Below are 27,883 nucleotides of genomic sequence, written 5' to 3'. Positions count from 1 at the left end.
AAAGTATAACTGAAAATGACACAGAACAAAGCGTGACGTAAGAACAAGTTAAATATTACTCATCGGTTTCAGAGCATTAATTCAATATTTCTTCAAGGTTTTGGAAACACTTGTATTGACTTGTATTGAATAACGTGTCTTTCAATACACAGACTAAATGGTCGAGTCTGAAACACGTAGGGTTAGTGGTAATGTCGTCCCTAATTTTGAATTACGGAACAGAAGGAGGCAGGCAGTCCGCAGCATTGTCCAGTTTTGAACCGAGTGACAAGACTGAGTGTTACTCTTATAACACATCAAAGTTGAGTGGAGTTTTCAGCAGTATCGCAGCTGGACTCCCTAAACTTTCTGTCTCGCAGCTTATCACGTTTACCACTAGTATACTCTCGACCCCAAACACACACACATTTGGTAACAAAAACCACTGTTTTATAGGATTACCACACGGATGTAAACTTAATATTCCTTTCATTTACGAATGATTTTTGACATTATTAATTTTTCTTTTTTTTTATAAATCTAATATAGTTTCATCTAATCCGGATTAAGAAAGAATCCGGTTAAAAGGTTTAATGTGTAACAAACGACAGAGTTTTTAATCACAGCTATCTTAGTACGAGATTACTAGTGTACTACCTTAATAATTTTAAAGCTCTTACCAAGTTGTTTCAGTTCCAGTTCCAAAGATTGCAGTACTACTAAAGCCTCCTGTCCAGCTTTACCTGCATCGTCTAAATCATTTGAAGTGATTTGGGGTGGAGCATTCGCTGTTGAAATGAGCGAGACTGAGGCAGGGATGCTAATCGAAACTAATCCCCCACCAAAAAAAGATGAAAATTAATATGATATTTAATTTATTACTGTGATAATTAACAAAGTTATAAGTATTACTTACATTAATAGACGTGAATTTTGACTCGTTATAAAGAATAACTAATAGATATAAAGTGTAAAGTAATTTAATATACAAGCTAAAAAGTATTCCTTGTCTTATGCGCATGCGAAAATAAAAAAAAATGTTTTCAAAATGATTTTAGCAGTTAAGGACCAATAGGACAGGCCTGCGTTGGTTTCACTGTCCTAAAATGTTTATATGTTGTACGGCAATTCCTATGCGCTAAATCCGAAAATGATATTCAATTTTCTCCATCAAGTATAGACTTTCCACAAAAGATCATATGTATTTTTACATAAGTGAATCATTTTTCATTGAAATCAGGTCACGTAGTGTTAGGCCTAAAATGTTTACAACCGCCGGCTATAGATTTCTTTAGACCAGTCGCGATCTGAGAGTTCTTATCGATTGTTCTAGACCCCAACATAACAAGCATAATAATAAAAATATCCAGCATGGTAAACATTTTTTTTTATTATAGTAAAATGGTTTCTTCCCGATTTGTAAAAAAATTCTTAGATGATTAATAAATAAATAAATATTGTTTTCGAAGTCTGTAAAACTGAATGATTGATGGAAAATCCGTGATTAAAACCAAAATAACTTTTAAGAAGTTTAAATTTGCAGACCTATATAAGAATAAATTAATTTTTTTTTTACTTTACTATCAGTTATGCTGGTAAATCCTTCACATGAAATATTTCTGACGGTACATCACAAATAAATTTCGTCTTTTGAGTTCTTATTCTTGTCCAAGTTAGAATAACAACTCACTGTATGCATGTACAATCATTTAATAACAAAATATATCAATATATGTTTAAGTTATATTAATAGAAATTAACTCGTACAAGTAATTAAATATTTTTTTTCTTAGATATAAAGATCAGAAGCTATTATTTTGTTAGATGGCTACCCTCACTGTCAACGATATTTTCTGCCTTAAACCCAACAATATCACACAATGATTGGCCACTTTAAGAGATTCTGGTATCTCATAAAACAACGTCGATTTTCAAAGTACGATAATAAAAATATTGATATATTAAACATTATAACCTCCTGAGGAAATTCACAATAGAGAACGAATACCTACAGAAACCTAAAAGCAACAATACATTCTTTATTTTTGTTATCTATATAAAATTCGATTTTAGCCTTAAGTTACTTCCAAAAGGATGCCCACATACAGAGGAGTTTAGCCATAAGTTGCTTCCAAAAGGACGCCCACATACAGAGGATTTTAGCCATAAGTTACTTCCAAAAGGACGCCCACATACAGAGGATTTTAGCCATAAGTTACTTCCAAAGGGACGCCCACATACAAAAGATTTTAGCCATAAGTTACTCCCAAAAGAACGCCCACATAGCAGAGTCTATAAAGTAAATCTAAAAACAATGTTTACATTTTATAACTATACTGACAGAAGTAAATTTCAGAACTAAAGATCAGACTATAAAAGGGGAACTTATGCCACCCTTCCCATTATTTTAAGCCATAGCACATGAGCTGTCCGTCAGGGTGGTATTAAGCCATGATGTGCTGCATTAACTCGATAAAATTTAAATGGTTGTGAAACACAAACCAGTAGTCCGATTACTTATGCATTTAAGTTCAATATTTGAAAGTCCACCTAACTTCCTCTACCAAACGTCATCGAAATTAGTTAAACCAATTTCTCACAAGAACTACTCAGACCAGACAGACAACTCATCTTTATATGTACAGAAATAAACTTAAAAGCGTTAACTTAACTTTTAACACAAAATAATTATTTGTTACATGTTTTTGCGTGTGTCAACAGAGATATATAGAAATGTGTATCAAGTACTTGGAGCTTGTCTTGAAGAAATTGGTTGATCAGCACAACAGATGCCGATGTCGTTGTTGCTCTGACGACACGTTGACGTTTCTAGATCATCCACACTATCAAAGGTAAACACACAGCTAGTTAGGTGTTTACAGGTTCCCTGAGCTCCTTTGGACGTGGTACAAGACACTTCTTCCAAAGGTTCACTCTGTTCGGGAAAAATGACGGGAGCATCGAACCCTAAATCTGCAATGAATCCAGTTAGTTTGACATTAAACATAAAATTACACACAAAAAAACATTTCAAAAGATGTCGAAAGCTATAAGAACAACACAAACAAGCTTTTACTTAAAATTTATAACCAAGTAGTAATTAATGAAGGCGTTTTATAATTCAACATAATTATGTAAACTAGGAATGAGTAGATAACATTTCAATCACGACCACAACACATTACGGTTATGACGTGTGACACCTTGATTGAAGTAGATAACATTTCAATCACGACCACAACACATTACGGTTATGACGTGTGACACCTTGATTGAAGTAGATAACATTTCAATCACGACCACAACACATTACGGTTATGACGTGTGACACCTTGATTGAAGTAGATAACATTTCAATCACGACCACAACACATTACGGTTATGACGTGTGACACCTTCTCTTATTTTCTTAACTTTTTTTTTTATGTCTATGTCCGTTACTGCGCAATATATACTGTCCTGTTCTTACTTTAGTCTACATTATCAGACTGGACAGAACACCATTTCATTTGTTTGAATTATTAGCTTATCTAAAATTATTTACAGAATGAGAAACTGGATGAAACACAGTCCTAATTTACATTAATTGGAATTATATTATAGATAAACACCTAGTATTTAATTAAAAGTAAAGAAACAAATGTGTTATTGATACACAACTAGCATTTCATGACAAGTTAACAATATTATTGATACACAACTAGCATTTCATTACAATACGTTAACAATATTACTTATACACAAATAGCATTTCACGCCAATAAATTAACAATATTATTGATACACAAATAGCATTTCATGACAAGTTAACAATATTATTCATACACAACTAGCATTTCATGACAAGTTAACAATATTATTGATACACAACTAGCATTTCATGACAACAAGTTAACAATATTATTCATACATACCTAGAATATTATGACGATAGATAAACAATAGTAAGTTCACTAAGCGAAAAAAGAAGACATTGATGCAACATTTGATTTACAAACGCCATTATAAATAATTTGAAGTTCATTGTATATAAATAAAAACATTTAGGAATTAGTTTTATGTAATTTTCTCCATGAATAATAAAATACATTGTTCAAAAAAATGTAAAGTGTTTTTACCAAACAGAGACAAAATATTACAAATAATAATATATAATTACTTAAGAAACAAATATCATACTTGGTAAGTTAAAGCATCAGTGCGCTTTAGAGTTCAGGATGTTTCATTATTGCATATTGTATATAGAATACAAGAGTTTTCTTTACGTAATATTTTATATCAGTTATATATAAGATATGTATTTTAATATTATTATTATTGTAAAAGCAAAAATATTAATAACTCAAAATTATAAGAGCTCTTCAAAGAAAGAAACCCAAAAATTCATGATTATATTTATTTAGAAGTTTCAAATATAAAACAAATATACTTATGTTGTAGATTCTTTATATTAAGGTTTGATCTTTAGTTTTATTATTAAGCTCTTGTGTTTTAAATCATATTTAGTTGTTTGTTTACTTAATACGGTGTATCCTTCTGTTTAGAAAATTAATTATAGATGAAAGTGAATTTGTTTGTTTGTTTTTAATTTCGAGCAAAGCTACTCAAGGGCTATCTGAGCTAGCCATCCCTAATTTAGTAGTGTAAGGCTAGAAGGAAGGCAGCTAGTCATCTCCACACACCGCCAACTCTTGGGCTACTCTTCTACCAATGAATAGTGGGATTGACCGTCGCATTATAACGCCCCCATAGCTGAAAGGGCGAGCATGCTTGGTGTGATGGGGACTCGAACCCGCGACCCTCGGATTACGAGTCGAACACCTTAACCCACCTGACCATGCCAGGCCGTGAAAGCTAATTCAGATTAGAAAATCATTTGTCGGAGAATACTAAAATAAAGCAGAATATCTTACAAAATAACAGAAATATTTTGTGAATTAATAAATTCATTCAGTCTCAGTTAAGAAAATCGAATGCTTTTTGATAAGTTCAAAGTAGAAGAAAATATTAACATTTAAGCATAACAGCAAAGAATACAAAGTTTTATGATGAAGTGGAGTTTATGTAATTATAAGTGAAACAGTACAGTGTTGCTATAGTATCTGGTAAACCTTACGTAGCAAAGGAAAACTACTGTGTTCGTCTTAAGCCTACATACTGTTTGTTTGTTTGTTTTGGAATTTCGCACAAAGCTACTCGAGGGCTATCTGTGCTAGCCGTCCCTAATTTAGCAGTGTAAGCCTAGAGGGAAGGCTGCTAGTCATCACCACCCACCGCCAACTCTTGGGCTACTCTTTTACCAACGAAAAGTGGGATTGACCGTCACATTATAACGCCTCCACGGCTGGGAGGGCGAGCATGTTTGGCGCGACGCGGGCGCGAACTAAAAATGAGACTAATATCCCAGCTACATTGGCGTATTTAGGTAGGGGCTAGAGGGGGCTCATCCGTAGGGCCCACGGTCTTAATGGGGGCCCATTGATAATTTTATTCTATGTTAAATTAGATGGGATATAGGGCCCACAAAAGTTATAAGCCCCTGTCCCCCCACAACCTTAGACCCTCTACTGTCAAAGTGAAATTAAGAACTAGTTGAAGTCAAGATACTTCGAGGAAAATAGTTCACAAATTCAAAAGGAAAGAATTATTAGATACCAAGTTAGAGATATTCGTGAGCGAAATATTTCACTCATATGCACTGTGGATAACGTTCTGAAAACATATTTGAATATTTTGGAAATGGCAATGTGTAATATCAGTGTAGTCACCTAAAATAAAATTCTCATTGGTCAAGAAATTACACCTGAAGTCGAACACTAAGAGCTTTAGTAACAGCTGAGAACAACACACAGAAGATCTGTGTTGGTAGGTCCCACAGAAAGATTACATCACATGAACCACTTACTCTTCCCATGAACTCAAAACATTGGATTTCGTGAGTGCTTGAGCATAAAAATTAAAAGAAAGGATAAATAAAAGCCATCAAGATATTGTTTTATTTCTTTTGAAAGGTTCGTTTAGGTTTGACAACGACTTGGAAGGTACTTCGGATATAAGGTCATTGCAAGGAACGACGAGTTAATGTAATTGCTTTGCTTTAATTGGTTTAAACTTGATATATTAGTATCAGTTTTGATAGGATTGTAAAGTCTGAAAAATGCTTTGTCGCATGCATTCATGGAATTACCTGAGAAATGATCAAACGTCTTTGAACATAATAACTCATTATGTTATACTGCATGTCGTGTCCTCTAATAGTGGTTTAAAACAAAGAGCGCCCAGGCTTCCGACCCAAATTTGGTTCAGACCCCAACGCCTGATTACGTTTGGAAGTGCTTTGTAAGAAGAGTGGCGATCTTTTGCCAAAAGGTGTGCACCTAAAGTTGGTGACGAGTTTCGCTAGCGGATTCAGACTGTGGTTAACGCCAAAGGTGGACCTACTTTCTTCTGGAGTACTCCCAAAGGGGTGAAAAGTCTTTCCACTGTTCTCAAGACGTGATGCCCTAAAACTTTCACAATTTATCATATTTCTGGGACACATGTTGTAATGAATTATTTCTCAATTTCAACACAGGCATTTTTTTTTACTTAATAATTATGGACATTTGTAGGGATAAGTGTACGAAAATACCAATGATGAAGGAACGTCTCTCAATATCTAGTGAATTATATCACTTTAAGTGCACCACAGTATACACAAAGTTATATATTTTTATACAAAACCTCAGTTTGATTACATTTATGAAGACGATGAAAGTAAGCCAAATGCGATCTGATCGCATGTTTGTTTGTTTGTTTGTTTTTTGAATTTCGCACAAAGCTGGTCGAGGGCTATCTGTGCTAGCCGTCCCTAATTTAGCAGTGTAAAACTAGAGGGAAGGCAGCTAGTCATCACCACCCACCGCCAACTCTTGGGCTACTCTTTTACCAACAAATAGTGGGATTGACCGTAAAATTATAACGCCCCCACGGCTGAAAGGGCGAGCATGTTTGGCGCGATCGGGATGCAAACCCGCAATCCTCAGATTACGTGTCGCACGCCTTAACACGCTTGGCCATGCCGGTCCGCGATCTGATCGAACTATGGCATAACTAGTTACGTCTATTGATATAATGTAATACACCTGTATTAGGTATTTAGGTTATATGTTCAATTTATCATATGTTATACAACAAAGCGCGGAAAAAATCAATAAGAATTTCTAACTAAAGTAAATAATAGATCGAATAGGAAAAACTTGTATGCTTTTGGGATAATTATATCGTTAGATTTATTTTATATATATCCTAATTTATCGAAGATATATTCCTTATTAGGAGTATCGGTCTCATAAAAATCAAATGAGAAATGTCAAATGTATCCTCTCTAAGAATTATATCCTTTATGAAAATTCCAATTATAATAGTTTATAAGAATTTTGCTTAAAATAGTTTATGAAAATTTGGGTTATAACCCTTTATGAAAATTTAGTGTATACTATTTTATGAGAATTTGGGTTATAATCATTTATGAGAATTTGGGTTATAATCATTTATGAAAAATTGGGTTACAACCGTTTGTAATAGTTTATGAAAATTTGGGTTACAACCGTTTATAATAGTTTATGAAAATTTGGGTTATAATCATTTATAAAAAAAATTGGGTTACAACTGTTTATGAAAATTTAGCTCATAATAATTAATGAAAATTTGGGTTATAATCGTTTCTGAAAATTTAGTTTCAAACCGTTTATGAAAATCTGGGTTATAATAGTTTATGAAAATTTGGATTATAATCATTTATGAAAATTTGGATTATAATCATTTATGAAAATTTGATTTATAACAGTTTATAAAAATGTGTGTTCTAATCCTGTATGAAGATTTAGGTTACAGAACTTTGTAGGTTACCTGATACTCTTCAAAAAGTATAGTTAGTTTTCCTGAAATTAATCATACTTTTAAATCTAGCTTCTACAAAACCTGGAAGAGATCGAGTCTAGTTGTGGAAAATAACCCAGTGGTCTGTGAATCGTGTAACCCACACATTTTCAGTTGTATCTACATAAGTCACTTGGAGTTTAAATATTCCCCAGAGAGTTAGGGTTAGAAACTTCTTCTCGAAGGAGACATTACTGAACTAATTCTGTAGTTCCTGCTTGTTGTTTAGGAAAATATTTTATTTGTTTTAACGTCAAACGTGTGTGAGAAAAATAAAATAAATATGCATTAAAGAAAAAGTGGACCAATAGAATAAAACATTTTTATACCATAGGTTTGTTTCACGTGGACACTGACGCGTTGAAAACTTGTCGTTCTACAACGGGTAATTCCGCTCCCAAACTGGAGTGGAAGTGAACCAACGTCACCTGGTGGACATCTGGGTATATTTGCTGAATAAAGAATTTGTGAATGAAGAAGACGCCTCATAAGATCCTGTTATTAAGTTCTTGAAGAAGTTCAGGGTTAGTAACCAGCTAGCTTGTAAAATGTTTCTCCCTTAGCCAGAGCTATGTTTAACTGCAAGTAGCACTACACCCCTAGCGGCCATATTAGAATATACCAACACCTGTAAAAAGCTTTAATACTGAGGCTATATACTTCACTATGTTATACTTTTACATTCAGTAAAACCTGCTCTTTTTCTGTTTTCTCACACTGTTTATTACAAACGACGAAAGATAGACTGTTGTTATTTGAATATTTATATCAGTTCTGAGACGAATGCTTGGACTGAATCAACTTTACGACAGTTGGAAGTTGGAGGTGACCAGCCGTAAGGAAAGGAAAAACAAGTTTGAAATAAAGGAAAAGAAAAACTTGAATGGATTCTTCAATGAAACATAAACACTTGGACATTTCAGAGAGACACTAGGTTAATTTATGTTAAGTGAACACATTCAGCAGTTATTTTTTTGTCCTATAAACAGCTATCACATATGTGTGGCCAATAATAATCTTTATCTTATGTAAAACACGCATACACATGATGCCAATAACACTCTTTATGTTACGTTCAACAATCATACACATGTGGCCAATAACACTCTTTGTTTGTTTGTTTTTTTAATTTTGCGCATTGCTACACGAGGGCTATCTGCGCTAGCCGTCCCCAATATAGCAGTGTAAGACTACAGGGAAGGCAGCTAGTCATCACCACCCACCGCAAACGCTTGGGCTACTCTTTTACCAATGAATAGTGGGATTAACTGTCGCATTATAACGCCCCCACAGCTGAAAGGACGAGAATGTTTAGTGTGACCAGGATTCGACCTCGCGACCCTCAGATTATAAGTCACATGCCTTAACCAGCTGGCCATGCCGAACCGACACTCTTTGACTTGTGTAAAACCATCATACACGTGTGACCAATAACACTCTTTGTCTGATGTACAACAATCATACTCGTGTGACCAATAACACTCTTTGTTTTATGTACAACAATCATACACGTGTGGTCAATAACACTTATTATCTTACATCCAACAATCACTCACATGTAACCAGTAACTTATAAAATAATACATATATTTCACAGCAAAGCATCAGACGACTAGAGTCAGCGATTTCACTACTATTCTTGAAATTGAAGCATTGTAAGTGTTACAATAACATTTCTAAAGATTAAAAAGATAATATCCCGCGAAATATAAAACTACGAAGGTGTACTAACGTATTTCTAAATAAAGAGTAATTCATTCTTACTTTCTGAATATACGTATATTTTGATGGTAACTGTGTTGACATTGTTCAAAATTATTCAGCTGGCCATAACACAAACTTCGTTATCTGATGTTAGCTGAAGTGTTTCTGTTTACATGTTTATTAAAACACACGAAAAGATACTTTACCGATGGCTAAATTAATGTAATTTAAAATACTGACATCCTAAACTATAACTGACGTAGCGCGAATCACCGCATTCAGCAATTGTAGCTAAAATTAAAAAAACAACAACAACGTCTTAGCTTAAAGAATGAAAGAACCAGTTTCTCTCATTGGCTAATTAAAGTCAGTGACGTAACTGCAAAGTAACTTAGCCCTCCTTTTATTTACCTATAAATGTAGTAACGATTACAACTGACAGATAATATTAACTTAACAGAGCAGCTCAACAGTCCATTAACTCAAAGAGTTAATTGTAGGGAGCTCGTTACTAATAATATTAAATGATTTTTGTATCTCGTAGCTACAGACAAACATTAGAGACAACTGGAAATTATGGTTTAGGTTCAGTATCACTAGTAAGTGATTCCGGTGAGTGCAGTAAGTGAAACAAGAAGACTTTTTAATGCTAGCAAGCAGACTGACGAGGACGTTTAGTCATTAATACTGAGCGTGCAGCAAAAAAACCTTTCAGTTTATTATCGTCCTTAAGTTAACATATATATAAATACACCACACTGTTATCCTACCTTGTCACTTCTTTCTCTCTCTCTCTCTATATATATATACACAACATTGTTATCCTACCTTGTCACTTCTTTCTCTCTATATATATATATACAGCACACTGTTATCCTACCTTGTCGCTTCTTTCTATCTCTATCTCTCTATATATATACAGCACACTGTTATCCTACCTTGTCGCTTCTTTCTCTCTCTCTCTATATATATATATACACAACACTGTTATCCTACCTTGTCGCTTCTTTTTCTTTCTATATATACACAACATTGTTATCCTACCTTGTCGCTTCTTTCTCTTTCTATATATATAAATACACCACACTGTTATCCTACCTTGTCGCTTCTTTCTCTTTCTATATATACACAACATTGTTATCCTACCTTGTCGCTTCTTTCTCTCTGTATATATATATACAGCACACTGTTATCCTACCTTGTCACTTCTTTCTCTTTCTATATATACACAACATTGTTATCCTACCTTGTCACTTCTTTCTCTTTCTATATATACACAACACTGTTATCCTACCTTGTCACTTCTTTCTCTCTATATATATATAAATACACCACACTGTTATCCTACCTTGTCACTTCTTTCTCTTTCTATATATACACACCACATTGTTATCCTACCTTGTCGCTTCTTTCTCTTTCTATATATACACAACATTGTTATCCTACCTTGTCGCTTCTTTCTCTCTGTATATATATATACAGCACACTGTTATCCTACCTTGTCACTTCTTTCTCTTTCTATATATACACAACACTGTTATCCTACCTTGTCACTTCTTTCTCTATATATATATATATATACACAACACTGTTATCCTACCTTGTCACTTCTTTCTCTCTATATATATATATATACACAACACTGTTATCCCACCTTGTCGCTTCTTTTTTTTTTCTATATATACACAACATTGTTATCCTACCTTGTCGCTTTCTTTTCTCTTTCTATATATATAATACACCACACTGTTATCCCACCTTTGTCGCTTCTTCTCTTTCTATATATACACAACATTGTTATCCCACCTTGTCGCTTTCTTCTTTCTCTAGATATATATATACATCACACTGTTATCCTACCTTGTCACTTCTTTCTCTTTCTATATATACACAACACTGTTATCCTACCTTGTCACTTCTTTCTCTCTATATATATATAAATACACCACACTGTTATCCTACCTTGTCACTTCTTTCTCTTTCTATATATACACCACATTGTTATCCTACCTTGTCGCTTCTTTCTCTTTCTATATATACACAACATTGTTATCCTACCTTGTCGCTTCTTTCTCTCTGTATATATATATACAGCACACTGTTATCCTACCTTGTCACTTCTTTCTCTCTATATATATATAAATACACCACACTGTTATCCTACCTTGTCACTTCTTTCTCTTTCTATATATATAAATACACCACACTGTTATCCTACCTTGTCGCTTCTTTCTCTTTCTATATATACACAACATTGTTATCCTACCTTGTCACTTCTTTCTCTCTATATATATATAAATACACCACACTGTTATCCTACCTTTGTCACTTCTTTTCTTTCATATATATATACACAACATTGTTATCCCACCTTTGTCGCTTTCTTTTCTCTTTCTATATATACAATAACATTGTTATCCCACCTTTGTCGCTTTCTTCTTTCTATATATACACAACATTGTTATCCTACCTTGTCGCTTCTTTCTCTTTCTATATATACACAACATTGTTATCCTACCTTGTCGCTTCTTTCTCTTTCTATATATACACAACATTGTTATCCTACCTTGTCGCTTCTTTCTCTCTCTCTATATATATATATATACATCACACTGTTATCCTACCTTGTCGCTTCTTTCTCTCTATATATATATATATACATATATATACACAACACTGTTATCCTACCCTTGTCGCTTCTTTCTCTCTATATATATACATATATATACACAACACTGTTATCCTACCTTGTCGTTTCTTTCTATCTCTCTTTCTGTATATATATACACAACACTGTTATCCTACCTTGTCGCTTCTTTCTCTCTATATATATACATATATACACAACACTGTTATCCTACCTTGTCGTTTCTTTCTATCTCTCTTTCTGTATATATATACACAACATTGTTATCCTACCTTGTCACTTCTTTCTCTCTATATATATATAAATACACCACACTGTTATCCTACCTTGTCACTTCTTTCTCTTTCTATATATACACAACATTGTTATCCTACCTTGTCGCTTCTTTCTCTTTCTATATATACACAACATTGTTATCCTACCTTGTTTTCTTTTCTTTTCTATATATACAACAACATTGTTATCCCATTTTGTCTTTTTCTTCTTTTTCTATATATACACAACATTGTTATCCTACCTTTGTTTCTTTTCTCTCTCTATATATATATACATCATCACAATTGTTATCCTACCTTTGTCGCTTCTTTTCTCTCTCTATATATATATATATATATATACACAACACTGTTATCCCACTACCTTGTCGCTTCTTTCTCTATATATATATACATATATATACACAACACTGTTATCCCACCTTTGTCGTTTCTTTCTATCTCTTTCTTGTATATATATATACACAACACTGTTATCCCACCTTGTCGCTTCTTTTCTCTCTATATATATACATATATATACACAACACTGTTATCCCACCTTGTCGTTTTTTTTTTTTCTATCTCTCTTTCTGTATATATATACACAACACTGTTATCCTACCTTGTCGCTTCTTTCTCTCTATATATATATATACAACACTGTTATCCCACCTTTGTCGATTCTTTTTTTCTCTCTATATATATATAAATACACCACACTGTTATCCTACCTTATCGCTTCTTTCTCTCTTTCTCTCTCTATATATATACACAACACTGTTATCCTACCTTGTCGCTTCTTTCTCTCTCTCTCTCTCTATATATATATATATATATATATACACAACACTGTTATCCTACCTTGTCGCTTCTTTCTCTCTCTATATATATATATATACACAACACTGTTATCCTACCTTGTCGTTTCTTTCTTCTTTCTCTCTATATATATATATATACACAACACTGTTATCCTACCTTGTCGCTTCTTTCTCTCTCTCTCTCTCTATATATATATATATACACAACACTGTTATCCTACCTTGTCGCTTCTTTCTCTCTCTATATATATATACAACACTGTTATCCCACCTTGTCGATTCTTTCTCTATATATATATATAAATACACCACACTGTTATCCTACCTTATCGCTTCTTTCTCTCTCTATATATATATATATATACACAACACTGTTATCCTACCTTGTCGTTTCTTTCTCTTTTTCAATCCATGAACAGTGAACGTAGAAGTGAAAAATAGAACAATAACCAAATTTGACAATATTCTTTTCATTACTATTTCCTGTAAAACAAAGAGAAAGAGACAACGTTTATTGCACCTCGAAACGTTGTCTATTTTGACGTCACTATTAGTTTTAGGTTATCGTAATGTAACTTTAAAAGTGTGAGTATAATTGATTTATTAAACTGACAGTCGTGTAAGAAAGAAGTCACTGTTAAGACCTGTGATATTGTTCGTGTAAAATGACATGCTATGAAAAATATCACACAGAGTAAAATTGGATAAGACTTAACCTAATTATTAAATGTCCAAATAGTTAGCAATGTTAGTTCGTATCTGACACATAGTTTACAACTAAACTACAATCATAAAGATATTAAACGAATCTTCACTCCTTAAAGACAAAAGAAAAAAAACACGCATGTATATGACACAGGTTGCTTAGCAACGTAACTGTAAATATAAATTTGCATATATATATACAAAAAATACATATTTTACACTAGCATATAAAATTTATTACATACAAATAGCACTGTAAATAGAAATTTAAAATAATAATTAATTATTACTTCATTTTGTGTGACACATACATGTACGTATCAAAATCACTGGCTTTGTGACAGAAACTAACCGTTCTCTAATTCCCTAATACGTTACACCTTGTGTTTATCTAACTAACTGATTAATTTTATTTATTGAACAATTACACAAAACAAGTTACTTTTGGTGTGCGAATCTATCAGTGTTTTATAGACAGTATTAATTCTGGAAAAATCATTTAACCCTAATTTATCTTAACCCTAACTTATCCTGCTACTTGGAAATAAAAAATTAATATTGATACTGCTGTACCATCAACATGTTTTGAACGCGAAGATATGAACAGATTTAGATCTTTTTTTTTAAATACAACTTTTAGGTATAATCAGAGACACGACAACAATTCTTAAGCACAAAACAGAAAAATGAACTATACTTTCGTTCACACCGCGAGAATCATACCCCGGAATTTAGTTTTACAAAGAGGTCAGAGGCGACGGACAAGAATGCTCAGACAGAATTTATTTAGAAGATTATTGGCCAATAACTACAGCATTCAGAAATTATCGGAATTTAAACATAAATATTCAGAGTGTTAACACATACAAAGAAACTTCGGCAGATGTCCTAAACCTTACGAGTTCTAGAAACAATTATTTGATTTGCGCATGCGCTGATAAAACATTGCTAGTAAGCGTGGAAATAGTTACTTATACAAATGGATAATTACATGAATATTGTGTTTTAAAATGTATGTATACGGAAATTCAACAGATTTTCTTCTTTCCTCGATATAGTTCAAATACGAATAAAAGAAAAATTTTAGAACATCTTTTATTAAAAATGACTACAACAATAACAAGTCTAATTGTGCATAATCGAACACACGTATGTAATGTGAAAAATTTAGGGTTAACCTTGTTCTGGAATTATCATACAGTCCCCAATTTTTAGATTAAGGTGACTCAAGTAACTATATTACGAAATAAAATTAGAAACGTGAATCAAAGTGCAAATAGCATTTTTATTTGACTTTGAAAGATTCAAGGACTTATTTTTAATGATGCATTTTACAGAACGCATGCGTATTTCAAATACTTCCCAGAATGATGTACGTTTCTTAATCGTTAGACCGTAGAGCAGAAGTATTGGGACAAGTTCTTTAGTATTTGAAGAACTTTAGTATTTAGTATTTCAGCCAATCACTGAGCACCTATCCGGTCTTGACGTCAGCTATCTTAGGAGAAAAAAGTCCCAACGATACCTTTACCTGTAATTTTCAAGGTCCATCTTAACTAGTACACCTCTTTATACTTGAAGGACACTGGGCGTATCTGTTGTTTTGTGGGTTTTTTTTTTCACCTTAAAAGCTTAACTTCACATTGTTTTTATAGTATATTGTAATTGTTTATTACAATAATACTCTTTTTTTTTTTTAATGGTAACTGAATCTAAACTTTCGTGTCTTACTACACATCTTTTCAAGAGTTTTTCTTCACCTGTTATTAAAATGTGGTCTCATTTACGATCCTAAGCAAAGTAGACATGACATTTAGATATCTTATAATATTATTAAAATGTAAGTATGTAAGTAGGTTGATTAATCTCTCACTGTCAACTTTAATTCTGATTTATAAAGAAACAACATTAGTTATAAAGGAATAAAAACATTGTATTTAAAGTCGACTATTCGCTTGCCAGCAAACATGATTTGTAGGTGTGGTAAACGTCTAAATTTAATGAAAACTATACATAACAAAGTATGAACATGTTTGTTTGTTTGTTTGAATTTCGCGCAAAGCTACTCTGGGGCTATCTGCGCTAGCCGTCACTAATTTAGCAGTGTAAGACTAGAGGGAAGGCAGCTAGCTAGTTATCACCATCCACCGCTGAATGTTGGGCTACTCTTTTACTAATGAATACTGGGATTGACAGTTAGTTTATAGCACTCCCACGGCTGAAAGAGCGAACATGTTTGGTACAACCGGGATTCGAACGCGCGATCCTCAGATTACGAGTCGAACGCCTTAACCCACCTGGCCATGCCAGGCCTGAGCATGTTTGTTAAATACTTTTAAACGTGAAACATTGTTGAGACTCGTTAATTGTAGAATTTTGTCTTCCAAGTTTAGCTAAAAGGCAAAAAAAGACTTTCGTTTTATGTCGGCAGACATAGAAGAAATGTATTCATTCCATTTTCTATAATTGAAGACATGAAATATCTTTTATTTGATTTAAACTTCACAAGAGGCCCCCTTCCTCCAATCTGATGGTGAGTCTGAAATCTTACAACGCTGAAAAGCGGATTTTGATACCGATGGTGAACACAGCATAGATAACCCATTGCGTCGCTCTGCGTTTAACTACAAAGAAACCAAAACTTCACGACACTTATTTCATTCACATACACAACTACGACCCCCGATCCTTGTGCTGAATCCTTCATTTTATTTTTATTGCCTTCACTAAGCATAATTATAGATTAAGTAAAGGAAAAGCGAATAAAATGGCCACCCTAGAAACGTGTAAAGTGAAAAAATGAAGCCACTGCTCAAGTTAATGATCACAACCAATTGAGAAATTTAACCAAATTTCAAGTACTTTTTGTTATTTCCTTAACACAAATATTTTATGTAGCTACCACCAGGAGTCGACAAATACTTCCCTTTACTTAACACCTGAAATTCAGAAGTTGATATTATTTAGGTGAAATAAGAAACGAACGTATGGTCTGATTCACTTAATACACAACAGATGTTAGGCAAGGCACTTCAGTTTATACTTGAAAAAAAAAAAAAACGGATTAAAGTGCACTTTATAAGAATATATCGTATTAATAGTTTTTCCAAAGTGTCACATTCATGAAATTAAACAAATCCAGTAAAAATAAAGTGATAAAAGGAAATCGTTGAAAGAAAAATATATTTATTGTAGAGGGATTTTGATATTAAAAAAAAAACTAGTCTTTTTATTAGAACAAGAAAATAAATTTCGGTCTCTTGTAGTATCACATCCTAGACAGAGCTGGTTGGCTGCCATATCACGTGACTTCATCCAAGAATTTTTGTGGTTCCTTGAATAGTGATTCGTTGACATAATAATAAAATTTTGTCCGTTAGTTTGTTCGTAATCACATATTGTTTGTTTTAAAAGTAATAGTATGGTTCATGCCTTGTATAAAAGTTGCTTACTCACTGCTTCCTTACAAATTGTAAGAAGCCATCGTATTGGCTGAAGAACCTTTTTTTTTTTTAATTTTGCTCCTCCCTCCCTCCCACTCTAGCAGAACAGCGGGAAGTCCACGGACTCGCAACGCTAAAATAAGAGTTAGTTTACTCTCGGTGGACACAGCAAATAGACCAATGTGGCTTTGCTATAAAAATTACACACCCGCACATTGTGTGTATAAATTTAGTTATGTGGGACATCATATGTTTCAACAAATATAGTTGTTTTACGATATACGATCTATGTTTCAGTCTCATGGTATATAAACATTAAAATGGTGTCTCAACATAATGGTCGCTTTTCTGTCTTGAGGTTTTATGACAACTTGGAAAGCGTATTTATCGGGTCTCTGTAACGAAATGATTATTTGCCACGTCGGCCCGGCATGGCCAGGTGGTTAGGGCGTTCGACTTGTAATCTGAGAGTCGCGAGTTCGAATTCCCGTCACACCAAACCCGCTCGCTCTTTAAGTCGTGGGGACGTTATGATGTGTCTGTCAATCCCACTATTCGTTGATAAAATAGTAGCCCAAAAGTTGGCGGTGGATGGTGTTAACTAGCTGCCTTCCCTCTAGTCCTACGCTCATAAATTAGGAGCGACTAACGTAGATAGCCCTCGTGTAGCTTTGAACGAAAATTCAAAACAAACAATTTGCCGTGTGTCTCCGCTCTAATATGGATTCCACAAGTTCTCACAGTAAACAGTTGAATTGGATAACTTAATTTCATGAATTTTCAACTAGAAAATCCTAAAAATAGATTTGGAACTACAAACCTTGAGTAACACCTGACACCTGGGTTAAACGGCCACGTCAGAAACCCCAAGGGTTCAGGTATAGTTATTCCTAAATATTAGCTTTTGCCCCGAAAGAAAGGTAATCAACTCGTCGTCCCAAAGACTTCAATCAACTTTAAAAAAACAAACTCGTCGCTTTTATAACTGTTCAAAACGAAAAGTGCGGATCGTGTTTAGTGGCATCGGGTAACGAATCTTGGACTCACCGATCCGAGTCCGACATATTTATTAGTACGTATTCCAAGTCCAGTCTCGGTAACCATTTGTTTGTTTGAAATTGAGCGCAAAGCTACGCAGTGGGCTATCTGCGCTCTTCCCACCACGGACATCGAAACCCAATTTCTGACGTTGTAAGTCCACAGATATACTGCTGTGCCACTGGATGTCACAAGAACCGATATGTTTTAAAATATTTGTAAAGTAACTCATTTTACTAAAGATGTATCGCGTAAAATAATTTAACAAATCAACGTAAAAAGTATTGTATAACTTGGAAACTTAACTAAATAGAGCAGTTACATTTAATTAATAGAAGTGTTCTATATATTTCAAAATGAAATAACATAACCACCAGATAGAGTAAGAACGACCGCCACACAATAGACTGCGTATCGTCACCGTGTGTTGTTTAGTGGTAGCGACAAGTAGTTTTACTGTAAGTTGTTCTTTCTGTCTCATTTTAGCCTATCCTAAATTTTGATCAGTTATTTTGTTCAAATTGTACGGTTCAGAAATGTTTCATTTATTCAAGTCGTGTTCACAAGACATCCGAAGTCCCCCCTCCACAAATGCGAAGATAAAAGTAAACTCAATTACCTGATGAATTTCACAACGAATCTCCTGTAAAGCCCCCTCTTCGGTGGATCAGTTTCAGTTTTCAGTTACAATTTGTTTTGAATTTCGCGCAAAGCTATACGAGGGCTATCTGCGCTAGCCGTCCCTAAGTTAGCAGTATAAGACGAGAGCGAAGGCAGCTAGTCATTACCATCTGCTACTCTTTTACCAACGAATAGTGGGATTGACTGTAACATTATAACGCCCCCACGACCGAAAAGGGCGAGCATGTTTGGTGTGACGGAGATTCGAACCAGCAACACTCAGGTAACGATTCGAGGGCCCTAACCGTGACGACAGTGGGTCAACGGTAAGTTTAGGGGTTAACGGGTTACAACGCTAAAATTCAGGACTCGATTCCCCACAAAGAACAAAGGGTAGATTGCACTAAAAGATCTCACCAACACTTTATTGGCAAACTTTCGTTCCCAGAGGTTCAGTGGTAAACTTGAAAAATTATATGCTAAAACTTTATTTAGCGAAAATTAACTGAGGGCCGGCGATTATTGAAAATACACGGATTTACAATGCTAAACCCAGGGGTTCGATTTCCCTCGTTGGGCACAAGAGAACCTACTTGTGGCTTCACTACAAGAAAACACATATAGTTAGTTGCTCTCCTTCTGTTCAGTGTCTTTAACATCGGTCTTTTATTTCCTATGTCTTATAAGAAACTGTTTAGGTTGAAAATACAGAGTGGGGTGGTGCACAAGTACAAATGTCTTTATAACACGCTAATGAAAACGAACAAGGGAAAGGAAATTTTGGCGTCATAAATTTTGAAATGTTTCTTTTGTTGTTTTAACCAGTTCCAAAACACATTCAGCAAAATTCTTGACAAAATTGTAAAGATTTACTTCAGACAGTCTCGGATATGTGTGAATGAAAAATAAAAATCATTGAATAAGTTTTGATTTTGGTATCGGCTCTGAGTGGACGAGAAAACAAACTGCCAGGTTAGCTTTAATTATATCCTCTCGATAAACAAAATAAAGGCATCTATAACGTTAAAAACCTTAGACTGTAGTAAAGATATTTCTAGTTTAACTTATGTAACCTCCCCTAAATTTGAACTACTTATAATGAGAGTAATTCCCCCCCTTCCTCATCGATGCTAAGAGACAGACTATTACTTTAACGAAGCACTTATAGCTTAAAGCACGCGAAATATTTTTGGTATTGCACGGATTCGAACCCGGCAGTCCGCCTATGATGTAGCGGTAAGTCTTCGGATTTCCCTCCTTGTGGCTTTACTCTAAGAATACACACATAAACACAATTGAATCTAGCAAGCCAGCTCCAAAATTACAATGCTCTACCATAGGACCATTTTTTACCCTTCTATCTGTAGTAAACACATAAATAGTAAGTATAGTAAAACTTACTATGCTGAGTTCTTACATCAAAGGTACAAGAATTAAGTTTATGTGTAGAAAAATAAAATAACTCATTGGTCAGTCGTTCGTTGTGAACTTTCTCAATATTATACACGAAAAAAAAACAAATTAGTATGTCCTTCTTTAAAATGCAGCTATTTGCTTTAGGGGTTGGTTTCAATAAGTAAATTAGTTACCTAATTTTAGAGCCAGTAGACTGGTTAGACGTACATGATGCGTTTTATACTTGTGTATAACAAGAAAACGAGATTTTTAAAGCAGTTCTAATTAGCTCTACCAGATGTCACTGCCAATTGAATGTTTGAAAAGTGTTCGTTCTTGAAGTTACGCATTGGGTAGTGGTATTAATTACTTGAAACGTAGTGAACGAGTTCAACAGTGTAAGCTAATTCGGGTATGTAAGGATATTTACAAATCAACAACTGCTAGATTTGCTTTAAGCAATGATAATAGTACATATATAAAAGACAAAGGATGACCTTTTACAGCAGGCCTGCTATGACATATGTAGGTTATTACTTTTACCGTCAAATGCAAACAAGTTATCATTATAACGTATAAAATAAACAAACAACAAAGGGCCACCAAACATATTCTAAAAACAAAGGGTGAAAATCCAAAATGTAAATTCTTTAGAAAAGTTACCTTTCACTTTCTATCTTATGTTTGCCCCCAAGTGGCTCAGCGATATGTCTGCGGACGTACAACGCTAGAAACCGGGTTTCGATACCCGTGTTGGACAGAGTACAGATAGCCCATCGTGTAGCTTTGTGCTTATTTCAAAACAACAACAACAACTCTTATGGTTATTTGGATATTTGTGTTTGCATGTGGTGCAAATATATGATTTATCTTAACGGCATGGCCAAGCGTGTTAAGACGTTCGACTCGTAATCCGAGGGTCCCGGGTTCGAATCCCGGTCCATTGTCTATGATAAGTCAGTGATATTTGCATAATCAAGAATAACAATTGATGAAAATATGGTTGGGCTGACGTTCATCTCAGTTAGATGTAATACCTACAGAACAATCGTGAATTAGGGCCGGCATGGCCAGGTAGTTAGCACGCTGGACCCCTAATCTGAGGGTCGCAAGCTCTAATCCTTATCGCACCAAACACTTTCAGCCGTCGCTCCTCCTATTCGTTCGTAAAAGAGAAGCCCAAGAGGTGACGGTGAGGATTAGCTGCCTTCTCTCTAGTCTTACACTGTTGAATCGGGGACGGCTAGTGCAGATAGGCCACGTGTATCTTTGCGCGAAATTCAAAACAAACAAACTTTCCTAGTTTCTTTATGGATGTGTTATACAGAAAGAAAGTCATTAAGTCACACCATTATATACACTTTAGTCTAGACTCTAGAACACCCTGAATCAAAATAAGTTATATCAAACGATTACAAAACAACCACATACTCTAAACTGCAAGGAAACCTGGGCGAACAACGACATCTAGGTGGATATTTGTTTGTTTAACATTAAGCACAAAGCTATACCCTAGGCACTTTCTTCTCTGATCATCACGAATATCGAAACCCGGTTTTTCGCGGTAAGAGTCCACAGGCATACCACTGCGCCATCTAGGGGTTCTAGGTGGGAGATGATGAAAATTGTATAATAAATGCGCACGTTCTGAATGCAGTCAGGATTAAAATCATTATAACCATTACAACGGGCGTTAGTGCTTTGTGATACAACAGTCACGGTGAAACTATGAAAGAAATTAAAGATAGGTATGGCTAATTTGTTACTTTCTATGTCGCAAGTTCTTATGCTCATAAAATACGCGATTAGGGTTAATGAGTACTTTGTTACTCAAACGTGATTCGTTGAAGTGAAGCATGATCTGTTTCTTACTTTGAATTTTATGACTGATTAACATGGGTGGAGGAAGGTTTTCTGAACTATGGTGACTTTGTATCAAGTTGCCCTGAAGAAGAAAGGTCAATCTTTCGGGTTCAAGAGCGTTCGGGTTACATAGTTTTTATTTATTTATTTTAAGACTTTGTATCAAATAAATTATTTGTAAAATTGTATTAAAAATGTAAAATTAATTTAAAATGTGTTATTTTTGAAATCCAACTGTTTATATATTTTTCTACAGCAATAGTTTCAATAAATCACAACCTTCAAAAGCTTGAATATTTAATTAATAACCAATTAGTCTTCATTTCGATATTTGTCACTAGGTGACACTAAAACATTCATTACCTTAGAGTGTTACTTAGACAAAGTCTTACGAATTTCTTTAATAAACTCTAGTCACAATCTACATAATTATGACTTGTTACTCTTACCTGATTTTTCAGTTAATGTTACAAACTAAAATTCAGTTTTCAAATTAATCATTTATTTCAAGGACAAAGTGTTACACGTAATTCTAGTAGATAGTTTACAATGAGAAGTAGGCGTAACTCCGAACCTTTCTGAATACGTGTAAAACAGGTGAGACAGGAGACCTTACAGTATGGTCTAATGCAAGACTTTCTGTAGCTAGCTTCCTATTTTATAAAGAATCTCTATTGGACGAACAGGTATTGGAATAAAAGGTGGTGGAAAGTTCGTGTTAGCTATCACTCTATTAAGATTACGTATCTATGTTTACGTATGTTCTTAGGTCTTGCTCATACAAACCTTAACAGCTGGTAATGCCAAGGTGTAAGTTCTAAAAGCTATTATTAGCATTATAACTAATACACCTGAGCTTTATGTAAACAGTAATATGTCACTTTTTCTGCTTTGTGTACGTTTGCACCAAAAGAAAAAAAGAAAATTGAATGTCATGCATCTATTCAAATATTTGCTGAGAATGTTAGCAAAGAATGTTCTATAGTTTAGGTAGATAAACTGATACCACAGAAAAAAAGAAAATTGAATGTCATGGATCTATTCAAATATTATGCTGAGAATGTTAGCAAAGAATGTTCTATAGTTTAGGTAGATAAACTGATACCACAGAAAAAATGAAAATTGAATGTCATGCATCTATTCAAATATTATGCTAAGAATGTTAGCAAAGAATGTTCTATGGTTTAGGTAGATAAACTGATACCACAGAAAAAATGAAAATTGAATGTCATGCATCTATTCAAATATTATGCTAAGAATGTTAGCAAAGAATGTTCTATGGTTTAGGTAGATAAACTGATACCACAGAAAAAATGAAAATTGAATGTCATGAATCTATTCAAATATTATGCTAAGAATGTTAGCAAAGAATGTTCTATGGTTTAGGTAGATAAACTTATACAACAGTTAATAAAACAATGTTATATACAATGACTAGATGAAGTGATATAACTTTTAAGACATTATGTTCTGTACAATGTCTGGTTATAATAACGTAACCACTAAAAATGTTGTGTACAGTAGCTATATTTTTCTTTCTATATAATATTTATTGTCAACCGTTAAATGACGAGACTTTTTACAGTCTCAATATCAATATTTAGTCGTAATCACGTACATCCTATCAAACAAAACAAACTTACGTATATCATCTACTTTATTGAGAATAAAACTATATAAACTGCAGCTATGTCTTTCAGTTATACATTGGTCAAAGTGACAACGTAAGACTTACCTGATTAATAAAGATATATCTCTCTCATCTAAATACAGAGTTCAAGTAAACCGTATCAGCTTGTCCCTTAACCTACTTACTGACAGGCATCGAAATAAACAAAACTTCGTGTACTTTCCTGGTTATATATCACCTAGTTAGACTGACGTAGCTTTCGATGATCGTGGCTCCAAGAATGATTGCTGGGTTCTAGTGGCTAGCTAGTCAAGATTGTCGCTGTAAAAATATTCGTTTTGTGGCCCACTTACAGGAAAACCCCGAACCTTTTTCTTTCACACGCGTGATGTCACAAACCTGTGTTGTCAAGGCTGAAAGCTCCCAGTTAAAGCCAGTTCTCCTGTGGATGGCTTATATTTCAGAAAAAAAAAAAAAACTTCAGAAACGTGGAATTGAATGTAACATGTGAAAACGGTGACCTGTTCAATGCGTTTTGACTGGTTTTTAGTGTATTGATAAACGACGTTATTACGAAACAGTTAATTGGTGGAAATTCCAGGTGTGTGTTTCTGAAATGGCTATGTTGGGAGCGAGATTAACATAAAAAGAGAAACATCGTGCTGTCTTGCGTCACAGTTTCAATATCACAATAACTTGGCTGTGAACATAAATTATTGGACTGGATAACATTTAAAGTATAGTCGTACATGTTAAAATCTTGTAGGGTTGGACTAACCAACTATCTAATAACAAGTATGCTTTACTCATTGGAATTCTTTTAACTCTCGTAAATAACAGTCACTCACATCTGTAGCTTTAACAGCATAGTCTCCCCATACAGCAATCATTGGAAAGTTTTAGCTTTCACATTAAACTAGAGTTATTTTTTATCATTCACGTTCTACTTCTGTTGTAGTTATAATATCCAGCTACTGTTACTGTTGTTATAGGTTTAATATCTAGTTACTGTTACTATTGTTATAGGTTTAATATCCAGCTACTGTTACTGTTGTTATAGGTTTAATATCTAGCTACTGTTACTGTTGTTATAGGTTTAATATCTAGTTACTGTTACTATTGTTATAGGTTTAATATCCAGCTACTGTTACTGTTGTTATAGGTTTAATATCTAGCTACTGTTACTGTTGTTATAGGTTTAATATCCAGCTACTGTTACTGTTGTTATAGGTTTAATATCTAGCTACTGTTACTGTTGTTATAGGTTTAATATCCAGCTACTGTTACTGTTGTTATAGGTTTAATATCTAGCTACTGTTACTGTTGTTATCGGTTTAATATCCAGCTACTGTTACTATTGTTATAGGTTTAATATCCAGCTACTCTTGCTATTTTTGTAGCTTTAATATTCAATTACTACTGTTATTATTATAGCTTTAATATCCAACTACAACTACCTTTGTTAAAACTTTAATATCCAACTACCATTATTACTGTTGTATCTTTAATATCCAATTACCACTGTATTATATTATAGCTTTTATAACAATGGTAGTAGCTTTTGTATTCAGCTACCGTTAATGTTGTTTTAGCTTTCATAAAATAAAACACATTAATATTATTTTTGTTGTAGTACACAATAATCACTAATAGTGCTTTAGTTTTAATATACAGTACTGTACAAAACTGTTAGGACAGAAGAATATTTTATGATTCTTTCCATTTTATGGGGCTAATTTTTCCATTACATCAAAAAATGTAAATTTCAACAATGTGGTGATGTCTCATTGAACTGTGTTAAAACTTTAATGAGCTGGAATGACTGTGTGTGAAAATACTTAATACACAAATGTTTTTCCTGGATAGTATGTGTTATTTCTTAATTGCTTATGTTGTAAAAGTACAGAAAATGGTCATTATTCCCTTCAAACTTTGGTTTTGTAACCTGGATAATGAAATTTAGAAATTAACCTATTTTCTGTGTAAAAACGGGCAAATTTGCACATTTTCATCAACATAAGGTCTGAATAAAACAACATATGAATCAATATTTACCTGTATTTATACTAAAGTTATACAGAAATGTTTAGAAGTTAGTAGTTTTTTGAGATTTCTAACTGTAATGTAAATCACTTTCACGTATCAGAACCTAACTATAGTCTCGACATTCGACTTTGTTAGGCCAAGATCTCTGATCACGTCATTGAGGTCTCTTTGGTTGGGGTAGTATGGGTTTCTCTCACCAGCTGCACCTCTGAAATTGTAATCTGGATCTTCAAGGTCTACCTTCTCTTCTGATTTACTGTTCTCTTCTGAGGATGGCTGCTTTCTCTCTGACAGAGTAGGTACAGGTAGCTCAGGGCAGTGTGGCACTGGGGCGATGGATAATGGAAGGCCCAGATATGTAATAGCAGATGCATTCTTGCCAGCCCGACGTTTGGAAGGGTCCACCATGCAGAAGTAGCAATTGCTTGAGTGGTCAGTGAGTTCATGCCAAATTCTTGGAATAGATAACTTCATGGCTCTCTTTTCCCCTCTGTACCATCCTGTAAAATAACAAAATAAAATTGTTATTATGAAGAATAAATTTATTTCATCCACAACTGATGTGTAAGAGGTTCATGCAAAGTATTTTATATGTGATACGTTTCTAGACTATTGGAAATTAAAAAAAAGATATTTAAATTTTAGAAGGTTTAAAATTGGCATAATATAAAATACTACTATTCAAGCAAGTAAAAATTGTCCGTCTTACCTTCTAGAGATTTTTTTGCAGTCCTTGCAGGTAAAGCAGGTAAAATGAGGTGCCCATGGTTTGTCTTGATCTCCGACAGGCATGCCGAAATATGCCTTGTACGTAGGCTACACACATTTTAGCAGATGTTGTCACAGAGTACTTTTTTGTTCTTGTATTGATAAATTGGCCACATACATAGCAGAATGCTTGCAGCTTCTTGATGCCATCTTTGATAAAATCAGATAGGTCTATGTGTTCTCTTAGGCAGCTAGAACTAAACTGAAGTGGTGAGCCCCTGTATATATATATCTATGGAAAGTTCTTGAAAATTCTTGTGAGTTCGAGAAAATTCTCTATCAACTACTCAATACTGAATCTACCTGGAATGTTCTAGAAAATGGGTAAATTAAAAAAAATTTCATTATCCAGGTCACAAAAGCAAAGTTTAAAGAAAAAATAGGGCTTTTCCATTTACTTTAGGCATAAGCAACTGGGAAATAACACTTTCTGCCCAGGAACAAGAAAAAGTAAAAATTTTGTTACGTAATGTTATTCTTTGGAATTCCCATATACTTGTACCAAAGTCATGTCATAAGGATTCTGTTCAGAGGAACATAGTGATCAAACGTAAGGTAGAAAATAACGGTAATGGCACTCCATGTAGTGTCTTAATTATATAGAAAGAAGCCAACAAAGAAGTAGCATATGGTATCGATATATGTTAGAAGAAATCAATGTAATAGCGCTTCATAAATAAACCTTGATAAAAACAGTGTTTAACTCTATATATTACGTTTGTTTTTTTTTTATGCCACAGCCCTAAAAGTGGATAGATTTGTCAGTAGATAAGAGAACTGGTATAAAACCTTCACGTGACGCTGGCTGGACTCTCCCACAGGTGGTTGCAGACTTGAAATACTCCGTAAACATTGTCAAGTACATCAGAGACCATGAGACAGAAACAGGTAAATATGAAAGTAAGAAAGTAAGACACAGAACACCTAAACTCAGTGATACTGATGTTAAGTATCTTTGTTTATGTGGCCTTCAGGACAGAAGGAAGACTGTCACTGAGCACGAGATAAACAACCATACACCAAATGACAGAAAAGTGTCCAGGTCT

At 34.0% G+C, this 27,883-nt stretch overlaps 2 protein-coding genes across 3 annotated transcripts in view; both read right to left on the bottom strand.

Annotated features, from left to right (window-relative positions):
• The window catches only part of LOC143224848 (salivary peroxidase/catechol oxidase-like), a 48,824-nt gene extending 24,276 nt beyond the window's left edge, over positions 1-24,548 (bottom strand). The window contains exons 1-5 of one of the 2 annotated variants that reach the window (XM_076453213.1): positions 24,129-24,467; positions 13,712-13,811; positions 8,229-8,351; positions 2,728-2,952; positions 660-809 (exon numbers count right to left, since the gene is read on the bottom strand). In XM_076453213.1, the coding sequence (XP_076309328.1) occupies positions 660-809; positions 2,728-2,952; positions 8,229-8,351; positions 13,712-13,802 (589 nt within the window). In that variant the 5' untranslated portion in view covers positions 13,803-13,811; positions 24,129-24,467. Of the gene's footprint in view, positions 1-659; positions 810-2,727; positions 2,953-8,228; positions 8,352-13,711; positions 13,812-24,128 lie in introns of both variants that reach the window. The other variant, XM_076453215.1, reaches the window with a different exon arrangement.
• A 1,617-nt stretch (positions 24,549-26,165) lies between these two features.
• LOC143227311 (uncharacterized) lies at positions 26,166-27,262 on the bottom strand. Its single transcript, XM_076458768.1, has 2 exons — positions 26,779-27,262; positions 26,166-26,569 (listed from the first exon to the last, which is right to left on the bottom strand). Exon 2 carries the CDS (start codon positions 26,541-26,543, stop codon positions 26,166-26,168), a length of 378 nt encoding a protein of 125 aa, XP_076314883.1. The 5' UTR covers positions 26,544-26,569; positions 26,779-27,262.
• Between the last annotated feature and the right edge of the window lie 621 nt (positions 27,263-27,883).

This window comes from Tachypleus tridentatus, chromosome 9 (assembly GCF_004210375.1).
Source record: "Tachypleus tridentatus isolate NWPU-2018 chromosome 9, ASM421037v1, whole genome shotgun sequence".
Taxonomy (NCBI): Eukaryota; Metazoa; Arthropoda; class Merostomata; order Xiphosura; family Limulidae; genus Tachypleus; species Tachypleus tridentatus.
Note: the sequence above shows the minus strand (reverse complement) of the source record. Positions and strands in the feature narration are given on the sequence as shown.

Coding starts and splice junctions, on each gene's coding strand:
- LOC143227311 (XM_076458768.1), bottom strand. CDS start 26,543: ATGAAGTTATCTATTCCAAGAATTTGGCATGAACTCACTGACCACTCA.